This window comes from Empidonax traillii, unplaced genomic scaffold, assembly GCF_003031625.1.
Source record: "Empidonax traillii isolate 1590-97213 ecotype Southwest subspecies unplaced genomic scaffold, ASM303162v1 scaffold196:size3368384, whole genome shotgun sequence".
Lineage (NCBI taxonomy): Eukaryota > Metazoa > Chordata > Aves > Passeriformes > Tyrannidae > Empidonax > Empidonax traillii.
Window position 1 is genome coordinate 3,244,746 of NW_020955389.1, and position 15,198 is coordinate 3,259,943.

The 15,198-nt window shown below is 44.8% G+C and overlaps 2 protein-coding genes across 8 annotated transcripts in view; one reads left to right on the forward strand and one right to left on the reverse strand.

The window, feature by feature from the left end:
• The window catches only part of GALNT12 (polypeptide N-acetylgalactosaminyltransferase 12), a 44,385-nt gene extending 40,391 nt beyond the window's left edge, over nucleotides 1-3,994 (reverse strand). The window contains exon 1 of the mRNA XM_027886853.1: nucleotides 3,615-3,994. Within this exon, the coding sequence (XP_027742654.1) occupies nucleotides 3,615-3,994 (380 nt within the window). The remainder of the gene's footprint in view (nucleotides 1-3,614) is intronic.
• Nucleotides 3,995-9,466: 5,472 nt separating this feature from the next.
• The window catches only part of ANKS6 (ankyrin repeat and sterile alpha motif domain containing 6), a 41,049-nt gene continuing 35,317 nt past the window's right edge, over nucleotides 9,467-15,198 (forward strand). For 5 of the 7 annotated variants that reach the window (XR_003571551.1, XR_003571550.1, XR_003571552.1 and 2 more), the window contains exon 1: nucleotides 14,243-14,630. Coding sequence is in view for 3 of the 7 variants with exons in the window: in XM_027886849.1 (XP_027742650.1) it covers nucleotides 14,281-14,630 (350 nt within the window). In the remaining 4 variants the exon portion in view is untranslated. Of the gene's footprint in view, nucleotides 9,520-14,242; nucleotides 14,631-14,875; nucleotides 14,992-15,198 lie in introns of those variants that run through there. The other 2 variants (XM_027886852.1, XM_027886851.1) reach the window with 2 other exon arrangements.

Here is a 15,198-nt window from a genome sequence, read left to right on the forward strand (position 1 = left end):
AGACAGTTAAAGGAAACAGAAACTGTCTAAAGGGAACGATAGAAGTAGTTGAGTTCTTCAGGTCTGTGGTTCTATAGAAATAGAATCAGTTGTCACAAAAAGCATGTTACAGTGGTGAGAAAAAGAAGGAATATGGTGAGGAAAAAAAAGGAATAAAGACCATCTGAATATTTGCATTGTTGGGAATTTATTAATAGGAGAAACATCTTAATTTGAAACTTCCTGGATTCACAGTCAAGTATCATCAGTCAGTATGTTATTTGAGACAGTAATCTCAGCCAAACTGTTCTTCTCTTTCTGCATAGTATTACCAAACATAGGTATTAGCAAGTAACTTGTCACATTTCTGTTCCAATAGCAGGTCCAGGATTCACAAAATGTAGCAGTAGAAAATGTTTTTTTCTCATCATTTTCTGATTAAAAAACACTTTGTGCCATAATTTTGCATATCATGTTTAATGGCTTACTGGTTCAGATACCATCAATCTTTTTTAGCAAAATTCTAGTTTTCATTGGATTCTAATGTTTGTACCCAGAGAGCAGGGTCACTGATGAGTGTGGGACGACATTAAAGTTAAAAAGAGTAGGAAGCATCCAGGTGGTGGTCATGTTGCCTCTATTCCTCCTTCTTTCATCCTCCCATTTTACTGGCATTTAAAATTTCCAGAGTCTCCAAGTACAGCATCTGTCAATATCTCCTAAATACTTGATTTAAATTTCCTAGTAGATGGACTTCCTTATTCTTTACAGCAAATGGATTTTTGGAACAAGGAGGTGGCAGAATTTGTTTTATCCACTTTTTATCAACCATGTATTGCAGCAGCCCAGGAAGAGGTACCCTTTGAGTAACACATCTGTCTTTCAGGCTGAAGACCTGTCAATTAGTCATGTCTTTATAAAAGCCATGCTGTAAGTTGAACATCATTGGGTCCAACATGGATTTCTACGGGACTTTATCAGTGACCCTTCACTATTTAAAACAAAACAAAACAAAAAAATTCCAAAAACCAACAAACCAAATAAAAAAGTTCAAAACAAATGCTTTCAAACTTCTATTCAGTTATTTATAAGTGCAAGAAATTTCTACCTTATTTCACAGTTGTTTAGGAACTCATCAAAAGCATCTGGAAATAACTTCTTTAGCATATAATTACGACCTTCAAAAAACTCAAATAGATTTTTGAGACACGTCATCCTTGCCAAGTCGACTTTCTCAATAGATCATGCCTACACATCTTTCCCTTACCACAGTTTGTAAATAATAGAGCTGGAAGAGATCCAAGGCTTGCCAGTACACAGTTCTCCAGCTCTCCTCTGGGACTCCACTACAAAATTTGCCACCTCCTGGTCTTCAGGTACCAAAATTGTTTCACTGATCACACCTAAAATTCAGCCTTGCACTGTTTTAGTGGACAGCTGAAGCTTAATTTCAGTCTACCATTACAGCCTCACCTATCACTAAAACGTTCATTAAAATTAAATGTTCAATAAAATAAAATGTTCATTAAAATAAAATGTTCGTTACCAAAATTAAAATTAAAAAATTAAGTGTTTTCCCTAGAGTCGTATAGCCTCTAATCTTACAATGAAGTGTAATGAATATCTATCACTATGGGCTCAGTGATACCTTTCTCGTTTGGTTTTTTTTTGTTTGTTTGTTTGTTTTTGTGGGGTTTTTTACTTCAATCACTTAAATGGTCTTTCCTCTTAAGAGAGGGAGTTAACAACTTCATTGCAAAATTGCCTTTGGGGAAGTTTTTTTACATTTGCTGTGTGAGTTGGATAGATGCTCTGTAAAATTTCTGCCATAATTTAGATTTAACTGTGTACAAAGAAATTAAATACCTGCCAGCAGATACAACAACAGTGCAATACAACCCCAGCTTCAGAAGGCAATTATCTCAGAGGTTATGTCACTGGTGCCTTGTAATTCTTTTGGTTTGGATATATTTTGCCATTTCAACATCCATATATTCAAATCAAAAAGGGTCTGTCATTGTAGCAAAATCTATTCATCTATTTACTTTTTTTTTATTTCTAGAATCGTCATCCACACACGTCTGTAATGTCTACTGTTCAACAACTGTAATCTCTCACTTCCTCGAACATCCTGTCATAGAGAAATGGCACAAGTCCAAAATAACTAACTGAAATGATTTAATTCTTCCCATGGAAAAGTAACTAAAATGGTTCTTTTGGACCTACCATCTACAGACTGCTTATAAGGGGAAAATATACATAACTAAGAAAAACAAACCTAGTGTCATGCTTAAACTTATGATAAAAAGGTCTTGCATTTGCATTTCAGTTTTCTGAGAGCCATCGTAGGATTCATGTTTTAGATTCAACATTTTATAACTAGAGCTCGTGAAATATTGGCCAGGACACACTGATGTGAAATGAATGCATGGGAGAGACAGAGCCCTGCTTTCTTCACAGCTCTTTGCTACCATGTTGCACAAACCTGTTGGAATTAAATAAACCTGCTGAAGCCAAGCTCAGGAGAAGCAGAGGAGATGACTCTGAGGAGTCAGTAGCAGCCATGGCTCCATCCTCAACCCTTTGGCAGATGGCACATAGAATCACAGAATATTCTTAGTTGCAAGGGACCCACAGGGATCACTGGAGTTCAACTCTTAAGTGAATGGCCAAATACAGGGGACTGAACCCGTGACCTTGGCATTATCAGCACCAAGCTTTAACCAACTGAATTAATCTCACCCATAACTGGGTATCCTGTTCCTCGCTCCAGCTGGTCACTCACTCACAGGAAAGCCCATGTTGCAGTGAACATGCAGCTACACCAACTATTTGCATTGGGCCACAGAACAATCAGATCTGCTGTGCTGCACTGGCTTTACAGCTGCACTGAATAATAGCCTGTAAAACTAGAATCACCTCATCAAACAGTATCTAATCCTTAGCTTACAGTTGCTTATGTCATCTGGCACTGACTTCATAACTGCAAATGTAACTTGTAAATGAAAACTGACCCAACAACTAAGCATCCCGGAACAAGCAGTCTCACTTCAGAATAACTTTACGCACCTCTGTGATCACCATTTCTAGCTCACTCCAGGTGATAATAAAACAATCTACTTTATACTGTGTGGCACAAGACATTTGAATACAGTGAATGGCTGGGAAGTATAATATTTGTAAAGCTGGGAGTGACTAGGAAAGAACGCTGCTGCCTACGGTAACTTACCCAGGGGACAGCAGCAGGAGAAATACGGCAGCGTGCCGTTGCTTGAGGACTGAAACCACACTACCAGGGCTACCGGGGGAAAACAACAGACTGGTACACGCACCACCAACACCCTACTTGTGCTGCCTCGCGGAGGTGACGCAGCCAGCCACCGATGGACTTAACTCTGAGAGCGAACGCTGTGATCTGAGAGTATTTGGGAGAGGAAAGAAAGTTTCAAAAGCCTCCACATTCCTGAGCGAGATGCAGCCGAGAGAGACACGGTCACCCCGCGCCGGCCGCTGCCAGCAGACGCTCCGTGTTGGCAGAGGGGTTCCGTCAGCCACACCTGCGGTAGGCACGGCTCCTCTGCCCCGGCCCCAGGCGCCCTGAGGGCCTCAAGGGGCCGGAGCCCGCCGGTACTCACAGCGGGTGCCAGCGCTCGGGCAAGCGGCGGTGCAGCGAGATGCGGTCGCTCAGGTAGATGTTGATCTGGTGCCGGCGGATGCTCTCCTCCTGGCGGCGCTTCTCGGCCGGGCTCAGCTCCAGCCGCACCGCCCGGCCCAGTTCCCCCAGCGCCCCCGGGTCCAGGGCGGGTTTGGCGTACACCGGGCGCCGCAGCAGCTCGGTGTCGGGGGACGGCGGCAGCGGCGGGGCGCGGCGGGCGGCGTGGCGGGGCGGCGGGCCGTGCCACCACACGAGGAAGCCGAGGGCGGCCAGGAGCCCCAGGGCGAGCAGGGCGCCCTCGCCCCGGCAGCCCCGGCCCCGCTTGCCGTAGCACATCCCGCGGCCGAGGCGGCCGGCCATGCCGAGCGGGCGGAGGGTGCCTCTCACGGACGCGGACACGGGCGCGCCCCCGCCCAGGGCGGACTCGCCGAAGTTCTCACGGACCTGCCCAAGCCGCGACACCCGCCCGCCGCCAGCGCTGCCCCCGCCAGGAAACCCGCCCGGCTCCTTCGCCGGCGGCTCCTCCTTCCTCCCCGCCCCGCCGCCGGCCAGCCCGCAGGGGCGCGGCGCAGAAGAGCCGGGCACGGGCTCTGCGCCTGGGCAGGGAGCGGTCCCACCGGGCAGTGAACCCGACCCACGGGTCAGCCAGGGGCGCTGCGCCCCTTCCGCCACCCAGCTATCTTACCAGGAGCGATACCTCTCGGTTTTCTGGTGGTCAGAAGGCTGCTCGGCAGCCCTGGGGTTCCAGCACCCGAGGGAAGGCTCACGGCTCCAGCCCGGTCCGGGCTCACCCTGGGGACCCAACCCACGGAACTAGTAATGGTCCTAACCCAGCCCGGGGCAGGGAGGGAGCGCAGGCCATCCCGATTCTGCTGGTTCATGTACAGCCAGGATGTGGGGAGGAGGGAGAAAGGCATATCCCCTTCACACACTTGCTGTCACCCTTCAAGGAAAAGGTGATCCGGTCATCCTGAAGCTGAAGCTATAGGAACCTTCCTAAACAGCGGTAGCTGTATGGCAGATACTCAGGGAAACAAGGGAAATTTCAGTAAGCACAGAGCTGCCAGGGCAAGCTCCTTTGCCCATTGGAAGTGACAGCCCTAAGGACTGCTGTCTCCTGACAGAAATAGCCAGGGCTGCAGAACAGCAAGGGACTAGGAAGAGCTTTGGAGCTGAAGGAAACAAATTGATAGGAAACCAGGTTTCAGCCATTCTTCTGCCTCTAGAATAGCATGTGCTTCAGAAGTAAAGCAGAACATGGGCCAAGAAGCCCCAGGCATTAATGACAAGCTCTTTTGCTGAACAAAGGAATGTTCCTGGTTGAAAAATGAAGTCAACCAGTGTGGCCTAATAGAGAGAAATCCAGAAGACAAGTGAAAATCCTGAATTTATTATCCAGATAATGGGCAGTCCAATCAATGGCTTGACAGAATTATGGGAGAAAAAGCAACAGTCATTAGTTAAGACCTTCAGATGTGCTTCATGCTCAACAACGTATCTGTATTGCTTTTTTTACTTCAGCCCCTAACAGGATACAGCCCCACCTGTTTAAACTTGTGATCTGGAGGCCATGAGATCACATGAAAATTCCTGATTTTTCATTTTAATACCTTAACATAAATGTAACATAACTGGATACATTTTCTCTCTCACATTCAGTAGGGAGCTGGAACTGCTCTCCAGGTGTCATTTGCCCCACACATTTTACAAAGAGATCGTTCACTCTGGTATCCTCTGCTGTTGGAGGCCTGTCAAGATCAACCCAGCAGAGAAGTCTGGTCAATCCCAGAGAGGAATTTCAGCATTGCTGAGGAGTGGAAGGAACGTGTCTGACACAGAGGAAGGGAAAAAACCTCGTCACTCTCAGACAAGGTCAGAGCATGCAGCTATGAGCTCTTTCTGATTTTACATGATAATAAATATTGTATGCGGCAAAAAACACAGAGGCTGTCAACCACTGTGGAGGCCTTGCTCTGGACAGAAGGGTGGGGAATAATAATGACTCATCCTGACTCTGGTAAACTAGCATAAATCAAGTACTTTAGGTGGATTTGCAGTTTTGTGTGTCTGTGTGTGTGTGCATAGATAAAACCTGATTGTTTCTTATTCAGTTATACAGCTATCTATCACAGATAATTATGTAGTAAAAAAATCTAGTTTCAAAGTATAAATACCAGCTGGAATAACCTAAACCTAATAGTACTGAAGTAGTGAAATATATGCTGTAGACAGTCACTAAATCCCAATATGCTGAACATGAGAATCTACATTACCTGTAAAGGAAGCTGTGTCTAGCAAGGCGTTGGGTGCTGAAGTCAGGTGGCACTAGTAATTACATGCAGAGTGATTGTGTTGTCTCCTTGCTAACCATCATTCCTGAATAAAGGACCATTCCTGGAATGAATCAAAGGAGAGGAGATCCTCCTGGACTCCCAAAAGAAATTGTTGGGGAGATTTGGAAGATGTAAAGAACAAAATGGAGGACAGAGTGTTAATTAAGAAGAGTAAGAAAAAAAACCCAGAGACTTCTGCTGTAGGGTTTCTTAAGGATTAGAAGAATTAGTATTTTATTTAAGTATTCTAAGTAATAGAGCACTATAGAAGAAGCACATGGATAAGATCACATGACTAATACAAGTTCTGAGATAAAAAAATGGGAATCGGTCAACAGGATGAGGCAGGACTGCAGGAGGCGTGCTGCCACTAGTGGCAGACACGGTAAGATCACACAAGACTGTTGAAGAAGATAACCTGCATAGCTACCTCTCAGTCAGACTTTAAAATGGAAGAAAGGGCTTGAAGAAAAGGTAGGAAAGCATCACCTTGCTTCCACAGATGCACGAAAGGTTGCAGTTGGAGGTAAAGTAAGGGATGTGGCTCTCGGTAATAATCATGCTTTAGAGCAAAATAGCTGGGAAAGCTTTCTATGATCATCATCGCAGTGAGGATTAAAAGTAATGTTAGTAAATGGTAGTTCCCCACGGATGATGTCCAAACAAAAACCTAAGGAAATTCAGCAAGGGAAAGTACAATAATGATGTTAATGCAAAAGTCATTAAGAATCAATCAGTTGCTTTCCCAAATAAGTTTGGACAAGATGTAAAGAATATGAAAGCAAAGACACATTTTCTTAAACCTCTTCAAAAGTTTGTGGGGTTTAATTGTGTTGGGAAGACTGAAATTTCTGAGCTGAAATACTTAAAGTGTAAAGACTTCTGCTCTGAATGTAATAATAAGCCCCAGGAGGAAAAAAAAAAATCTACAATTAAGGCAAATGAGTTTACTGCTATCCATAAAGATTGTATCAACATTTTCATGGAAAAGTTCCTTTTAAGCCATTCTGTTGTTTCTTTCAGGTTTAATAACAATGGAAGTTAAAACAATTTGTTCTGATTTTTTTTTAAATATTAATGTTTCAGTTGCTTCAGGAGTTTTAGTCAGAGATAAGTAGAGTAATGAAACAAGTCACATAAAGGCCATAATTAGGTGTACAGAATGATCCACTGTGCTCTCCATTGTCTAAATCAAAACAGAAGAATAGTGGAATAATTAATAAATTTTAAAAGTTTATTTTTAAAAAGTAAATTTTAATTTTTTCACCCCCAAAACAATCAAGATATTAACCAAACCTTTAAAAAAGCACTAAGAGAAGAAAACTAAGCACAACAATATGTAGTTGTCCATAAGAATTTACAGTGTAGTGAACGTAATAGCTGAAATGAAGGATGTATCTGTTGGTTTCTGAAATATCTATTTGAATTGCAGCCAGTAATTAAGTCATCTAAAATACATGAGCTGATTGAAGGAATTGGTCTACATACAAGGAACACTTTCAGTGGTAAGTTAATATGAACTAATTTACATGTGTATAATTATTAAAAGTTATTCTTATTTTGTAGCAATGACGTGCACAGAAAAAAATAGAGGTATTAAATTTTGCAAAAGCTTTCAAAATTTACTTCATCCAATGTTTTGGGTTTTTTTAGATCTGTATTTTCACTCAAAATGAAGCAAAATTCTAAAATGGAAATAGGGTGGGAAGAAGTATCAGCTACTAAAGACTGCACTTTCATTAAGTTCCAAGAGCTTCCTAAATTCATACTTTCAGGGTAAAAAGAATGTATCAAATAATGTATTTCAGAATAATGATCCTCGTTTTAGAAACAGCCAATGACTGTGTATTCTAAAAATAAGAAAAAAATTATCAGAGGAATATGATGTACAAATACATTGCAGATAGGTAGGAAATTTGTTTAAGGAGAAGAAAAGTCAGCCAAGTAATAAAACATACTCACTGGAGAGAGCTTTGAACCTATGGGTCATTGTTCACCATCACTTTAACTGTGCATAAAATAGCACTGCCCTCCATAGAAACAGTCCCACAAACTCTCACCTTGGCTGCTCTTTTTCTCCTTTGTCAGCACAAATCTTTTTTAAATATTATTATTCATCCCACTATCCTACCAGTGCCAAGGGATTCTTTTATTTATGTGTTTGTGTTGAAAGTCTCTCTATTTGAGACAGCTGTGTAGGACAAGCAAAACATGAAATGGGCTGCACCCCACTTCCCCAGCTTCAGGTCTGCACCAAAGGGTGGGTGTTGAGGTCCTCAGTGCTTCAGCTTTACAGGGTAGGTTTTGGGTCCAGAGTGAAGCTGGGTGCACAGCGCAGAGGCAGAGAGCATCAGGAATTTAGATGAGAGGAAGAACAAGTGGGTACAGAGGCCTAAAAATAAAACAGATTAAAACCGCAGACTTGATGTGTGAGATAGAAACTGTCAGCTATTTCAGGGATCTTCTATCAGACTGATGAATGATGTGCAATTCTCCTACTGACATGCCAATAAAAACAGGTGGCATTCAGTGGATTACTTGGGCAAGACCTCACTTGTACCAGCTCACAGATCTCTGTAGTACATGTATGTGCATATGTATGTCTACACAAACATACAGATACACACACACAAAATACATTGCTCAAAAGGTCATATACAAGCCAGGATAGCTTAAAGGAAGAAACAATATGTAAAAGGTATCAATCAGTATATTTGTTTGCTGTAGGTGTGTCTTGTTGATATATAAATGTTCTCTTTAACTAAACAGCCAGCATGAACTGCAGGCAGTGGAAAAGATATTGTACAGAAAGGAAGCCAGGGCCAGGAAGCTTAGCTTTCAGAAACTATTGGAACAAAGGGGCAGTGGAATATGGCAGTGGAATATGTGCATGGAATATGGCATGACATGACATGTTACTGAAGGTCTGTTATATTGGAAACCTGACTGAATTTTCACACATACTTGTGCAGACACAGTGTATTAAAATAATGAATTGCAAATAATTTTTGAAAATTTGGTCAAAATTATGGCATATTCTGAAACACATAAATGAAGTAAATTCCTTACAAAGTTATAGCAGCTGGTTATAATAGACAAAGTGGAAACTGCTACACACACATTAAAATTCTGAACCAAGAAGTCACACAATTATGTCATGAAATTAATCTTTGTCATCCTACACTGTAGCCACTTACTACCATTTGTTTGTTGGTATTTTTTTCAAGGTTATTTCTGTTTCTATGCTTGAAAGGACCAAAGCTAACATATATGAGTCCAGTGATACTGGGGAAGCATTTGCTTTTCTATGATGGTATTTCTAATATATGTGTCTGCCTTTTCATTAAGGCAGAGATGTGTCTTCACGCAAAACAAATGCTAAAAATTTCAGTTTTCTTTTTCTTAGAAGTATGTCTTCCTTGTGATTCACATCAGTAAGGTTTTACAGTAGAAAACAAGGCTTTTATTCCTTGAATTGCCATGGAAAACAGGACATCATATTTGGAGTTTTGAGATGCCATCATCCCCAGACTTTTATAATGCAAAGTATGAGTGAGTCAGCTGCCCCTAGTTTTATGAATTTCTTTGCAACAGATTGCTTGACTACTTGAATTTTTACATTTCTGAGATGCTTTTGATTCTGATGGTAATTTTACAATCTGCCTTATTATGTGATCCTGAATCATATATGAGGTAGAAATCTGCTGATGTGTTAAGGTATATGTCCAAATGTATTACAACCTATTATTACTGTAAGAGCAACACAATTTTTGTCATGTTACCTGGCCAATTTGTAGTTCTACATCACTGCCTTTTGCCCTATTATACTTACTTTACTAGTTCCACTGCTATATTACGTGCTCTGATGGTTTTGCAAGTGGTGAGTTCTGTGTGTTGCAGAAGAATGGCTCTAAGTTTTTCTCCTTTATGTAACTTTGTATAATGAGCAGCAACTTCCTGCTGGTGTTTCCATAGAATCACATAATCAACTAGGTTGGAAAAGACCTTTGAGATCATCGAGTACAACCTATGACCAAACATGACCATGTCAACTAGACCATGGCACTAAGTGTCATGTCCAGTATTTTCTTAAACACCTCCAGGGACAGTGACTCCACTACTCCCCTGGGCAGTGCATTCCAATGTCTGATCACTCCTTCTGTGAAGAACTTCTTCGTAATGACTAACCTAAACCTCTCCTGATGCAGCTTAAGGCTATGTCCTCTTGTCCTATTGCTGGTTGCTTGGAAGAAGAGACCCTCACCTGGCTACAACCTCCTTTCAGGTAGTTGTAGAGAGTGTTAAGGTCTCCCATGAGGCTTCTCTTCTCCAGGCTAAACAAACCCAGCTCCCTCAGCTGATCTTCATAGGACTTGTACACTAGACCCTTCACAAGCCTTGTTGCCCTTCTTTGGACACGCTCCAGCACCTCAACATCCTTCCTAAACTGAGGGGCCCAGAACTGGACACAGGACTCGAGGTGTGGCCTTACCAGCGCTGAGTATAGGGGAAGAATCACTTCCCTGGTCCTGCTGGCCACACTATTGCTGATAGAGGCCAGGATGCCATTGGCCTTCTTGGCCACCTGGGCACACTGCTGGCTCATGTTCAGCTCCCTGTCAATCAGCACCCCCAGATCCCTTTCTACCTGGCTGCTCTCCAGCCACTCTGTGCCCAGCCTGTAGCGCTGCAGGGGGTTGTTGTGGCCAAAGTGCAGGACCTGGCACTTGGCCTTGTTGAACCTCATACCGTTGGATTTGGTCCATCTATCCAGCCTGTCCAGATCCCTCTGCAGATCCTCCTGCCTTCCAGCAAACCAACACTCCCCTCCAACTTGGTGTCACTGCAAATTTGCTAATGTAGACTCAATCCCCTCATCCAGATCATCAATAAAGATGTTAAACAGGACTGGGCCCAGCACTGATCCCTGGGGGATGCCACTAGTGACTGGTCACCAAGTGGATGCAGCCCCATTCATCAGCACTCTCTGGGCCCGGCCCTCCAGCCAGTTCTTAACCCTGCAGAGAGTGCCCCTGTCCAAGACATGGGCTGCCAGCTTTTCCAGGAGTGTGCTGTGGGAGACAGTGTCAAAGACTTTGCTGAAGTCCCTATAGGCTACATCCACAGCCTTCTCTCATTCACCAGGCAGGTCACCTGGTTATAGTCGGAGATTATGGTCAAGCAGAACCTGCCCTTCTTAAATCCATTCAGGCTGGGTCTGATCTCCTGGCTGTCCTGCATGCGCCATGTGATTGTGCTCAAGATATATCATTAGCAGAGGAGACTTATATTAGAAAAGTTTCTGAAAGGTTGAGGTCACATTTTTGCTCTTGCTCTATCTGTTCAGTACTTCTTAGCAGGCTTGTCCTGTTCCTTGCACTTTTCTCATCTCCTTTTTTCTAAAGTAATTTCTTCATTAGGGTTTTTTCTGTAATTTTTAATTTTTTTTCCTCACAGCAATCCAACATTGACCTTTACAGATTAGCACAGAATTGATGTGAAGCAATTTTTTGTCAAAAGCAGTGCACTTTTCACTGACTAGACAAACAGGATGCAGTTTGGATGAATCTTCTGAACAACTAAAGCATAATCTGCACTTGAGAATCTTGGTTTTGTTTTGTCCTGTATTGTCTGTATTATACTGTAAACTCTGCACTGGTGTGGCCTTACCTTGAATATTGTGTGCAGTTTTGGTCACCGCAATATAAGAAAAATATGAAGCTCTTAGACAAAATCCAAAGGAGGGCAATGAAGATGGTGAAGGACTTTGAGGAGAAGCCAAATAAGGAGTGGCTGTGGTAATTTGGTCTGTTCAGCCTGGAGAAGAAGAGACTGAAGGGAGACCTCATTGCTGTCTACAGCTTCCTCATGAGGGGAAGAGGAGGGGCAGGCATTGATCTCTTCTGTGTGGTGACCAGTGATGGGACCAGAGGGAATGGCCTAAAGCTGAGTCAGGGGAGGTGACTTGGATATTAGAAAAAGGTTTTTCATCCAGAGGGTGGTTGGGCACTGGAATAGGCTTCCCAGAAAAGTAGTCAGAGCATCAAGCCTGACACAGTTCAAGAAGTATTTGGATAATACTGTCAGGCTCTTGGGGATGGTCCTGTGCACGGCCAGGAGTTGGACTCCATGATCCTTGTGGGTCCTTTCCAACTCTGCATATTCTGTGATTCTGTGATCTTCCAGCCTAAGCTTTCTCCATCATCTTATCCTAATGAAAAGTTTGAAAGGCTTAGGTTGTTCTTTCATTGGTGAAGAAATCAAATACTGTATTTTCCAGAGAGCTTGGTACTGTGTCATCCATGAGAATATTCTATAACACTTCATTAGTTTCAGAAGAGATCTGATTATTTTTTCCTTGCCTTGGTTCTCATTCAGTGACAGAAATCACTGACTGATCATAACAGTATAAATGCCTAGGATGCCAACTGAAGATAGTAATGATCATCAGATAACAGCAGCAAATTTCATCACAAATAATTTCTTCTCTCATTTTGTAAACCCCAACAAAGATTTCCTATTGATTACTTGTAAGTTTATTAAAATAAGAGTTTTATCTTTGCTGTTAGGTTCCTAATTACACTCCTGATGTCTTTGTCTAAAGTTTCAAACTATTAGTAGAAATTGATAGCGTAATCATCAGCTACATAACATAAATTTGTACGATCACCATGTCCATTAGCGTATCTCAAAGAAAAACTGGAGTGATTCTGTCACTAATTTGACTATATCTGAGCATGCACTTTGACATGGTAAGTATGACCCAGTTTTCTTCAATCATGAATAATGTGTTACATTAATTACTCTTGTCATTCCCTTCTTCCAAGCTCTGAAATGTTACACAGAGTGAATTGCACCATCCACCTTTATTGATAATGGCAAGCTCCTCATCCTATCGTAATGTAAGAATGGTTGTACTGGCTGGACCAAAAGTCTACCTGGCCATGCATCTTTCCTCTGAAGATGGCCAATGTAAGCTTCTTTATGCTTAAGGAAATTATTTAACCTAAGGATATATGCTACATATTTGAATATTCTATGAGTTAACACATCTATAATGAAGGAAGCATCACTGAATATATGCCCTGGCTAGGAATTTGTTCTATTACTTCTGTAACCATAAATATGGAATTTTTTTTTCTTTGCTGTGAATTGTACTTTCCCAGAGGAAAAGTGGCCATAACCACAGCCAGGACTCTTATTTGCTGTAGACTTTCTCCAAGTGTAACTTGTTTGGCCCTTTGCCATGATGGTCTGGCAATCTGGATTCACAAGTGGCTCCGAGTCAAAAAGCTGTGTAACTTGGAAGATAAGGATGTCACTGCCTAAAACCAGGGGCTTGCTTAATTTTAATGGCATTTGGTGGTTTTACTACACTCCCTATAAGCTTTCCTAGTCCTCTTATCCCCAAACTCTCCACCACTGTAATAAGTACCCTGTTCTGCCATTGAACGCACTGTTTTTCATAGAAAATTATGTGCCTGAACTTGCAGGTACACAACATGATACTCTTCAGTGACTAAATTCGAGAGTTTGCTTTAGTTTTTCCTCTTGCTTTAGATCTATAGTAAACCACTATAACCTGGAAAAGATTTCAGGTAACCCGGGAGGCTGAAGCTAAAGAGAAGGTACCTAAGAAATCCAAATTTTATTCCCAAACTCTTCAAACTGAAAAACTAATCAGGCGGTGGGAAATATATGGGAGTTCTTTAGGAAAGACTCATCTTTGAATCTTATATCTCAGTGAAGGGAAAGATCGGTTTGGAGCTAAAGGAAACACAAAGTAGCAAGGTCCAAGTAAAGGCTGAAGTATCACGTAAGCAGAGTGGGGCTGAGAATGGGACCGTGCCGAGCTGTAGAAGTCACGTTGAGAAGCAAGGAAAAGGGATTACCGTGTCAGGTGAGAGCGAATAAGCCCCGCAGCGAAGGCTTGCTGCCATGACCCCGGGCGGACACACTCATTTGTGTGGGAGTCAGTCACGGTGTGGAAAACGCCTGCAGCACAGATGACAGAACGCCCCTGGGCCAGTAGCCGTGGGGACCCAGGCACTGGTGGGCGAGGCGGGGCGGGGGAGGCGACGAGGCCCCGGCCAGGTGGGGCAGCCCCTCGCCAGCTCCGCGGAGCGCGGCCCAACGCGGCTCCCCCTCCCCGCCCTGCGAGCGCGGCCGGGGCGCAGCGGCCGCCCTGGGCCGGCCTCCTCCCGCCGGCGGAGTCCCCTCCTCCCCGCTGCCTTCCCGGCGGCCGTCGAGCCGCTGGCGGGGGGGCTGTGGCGGTCGGGCGGCTGAGCTGCTCGGGGCCTGGCGGCGCTGCCCATGGGGGAGAGCGGGGTGCCCCCCCAGGTCCAGCTCTTCCTCCGCGCCTGCGAGCAAGGCGACTGCGAGACTGCCCGGCGCCTCTTGGGGCTGCCCGGCGGCGGCACCGCCGATCCGGCGGCCCCCTCCTCCTGCGGCCCCGAGGAGGCGGTGGCGGAGCCTCGCGGAGAAGCGTCGGCCGCGCCGACCCCCGCCGTGCCCGTGGACTGCACGGACGAGGCCGGGAACACGGGGCTGCAGTTCGCCGCGGCGGGCGGCCACGAGCAGCTGGTGCGGTTCCTGCTGCGGAAGGGCGCCTCGGTACAGAGCAGGAACCACTACGGATGGAGCCCCCTCATGCAAGCGGCCAGGTACGGGACGGGGGGAGCGGCACCGGAGGGAGTCTCTGGCCGCTGTCCCGCCTTGCCGAGGGACACCGGCCTAGTCGGCGGCAGCGCCGGGGCGGGGAAGGCTCAGCCTCAGCGGCCCTCCCTCCCTTCCCCGCCCCGGCGCTGCCGCGGGCGCTCAGCTCCCTTGCCCTTCGTATCCCGGTCCCCGGGCCGGGGGAGGGCGCCCGGGAGCGCCGGGGAGCTCCAGGCGGGTCAGGCATGTGTGAGAGAGGGCGGGCGCCATGTTGGAGGCTGCGGTCGATCGTGGCCGGTGTATCCCGGCGTTATCTCGGAATTATCCCCGGGGATCCGAGCCGTCACCTGTTACCGTCCTTGGGGGTGGGTTAGGAGGGGATGTCTAGTGTAGATTTAGGTAAATGTTGCGGTGGGGTATTAAGTTTTTATCTTTTGTGGCGATTGAAGCAGTGAACGCTATTTCTAGGGTAAAGCCAGCGCAGAATTGCTGTCAAAGGTAACCTGAACGTGAAAACACTGCTCCCCTCTTTCCTTCTGTGACAGTAGGATATGCACGTACCCATACTTAATTTTT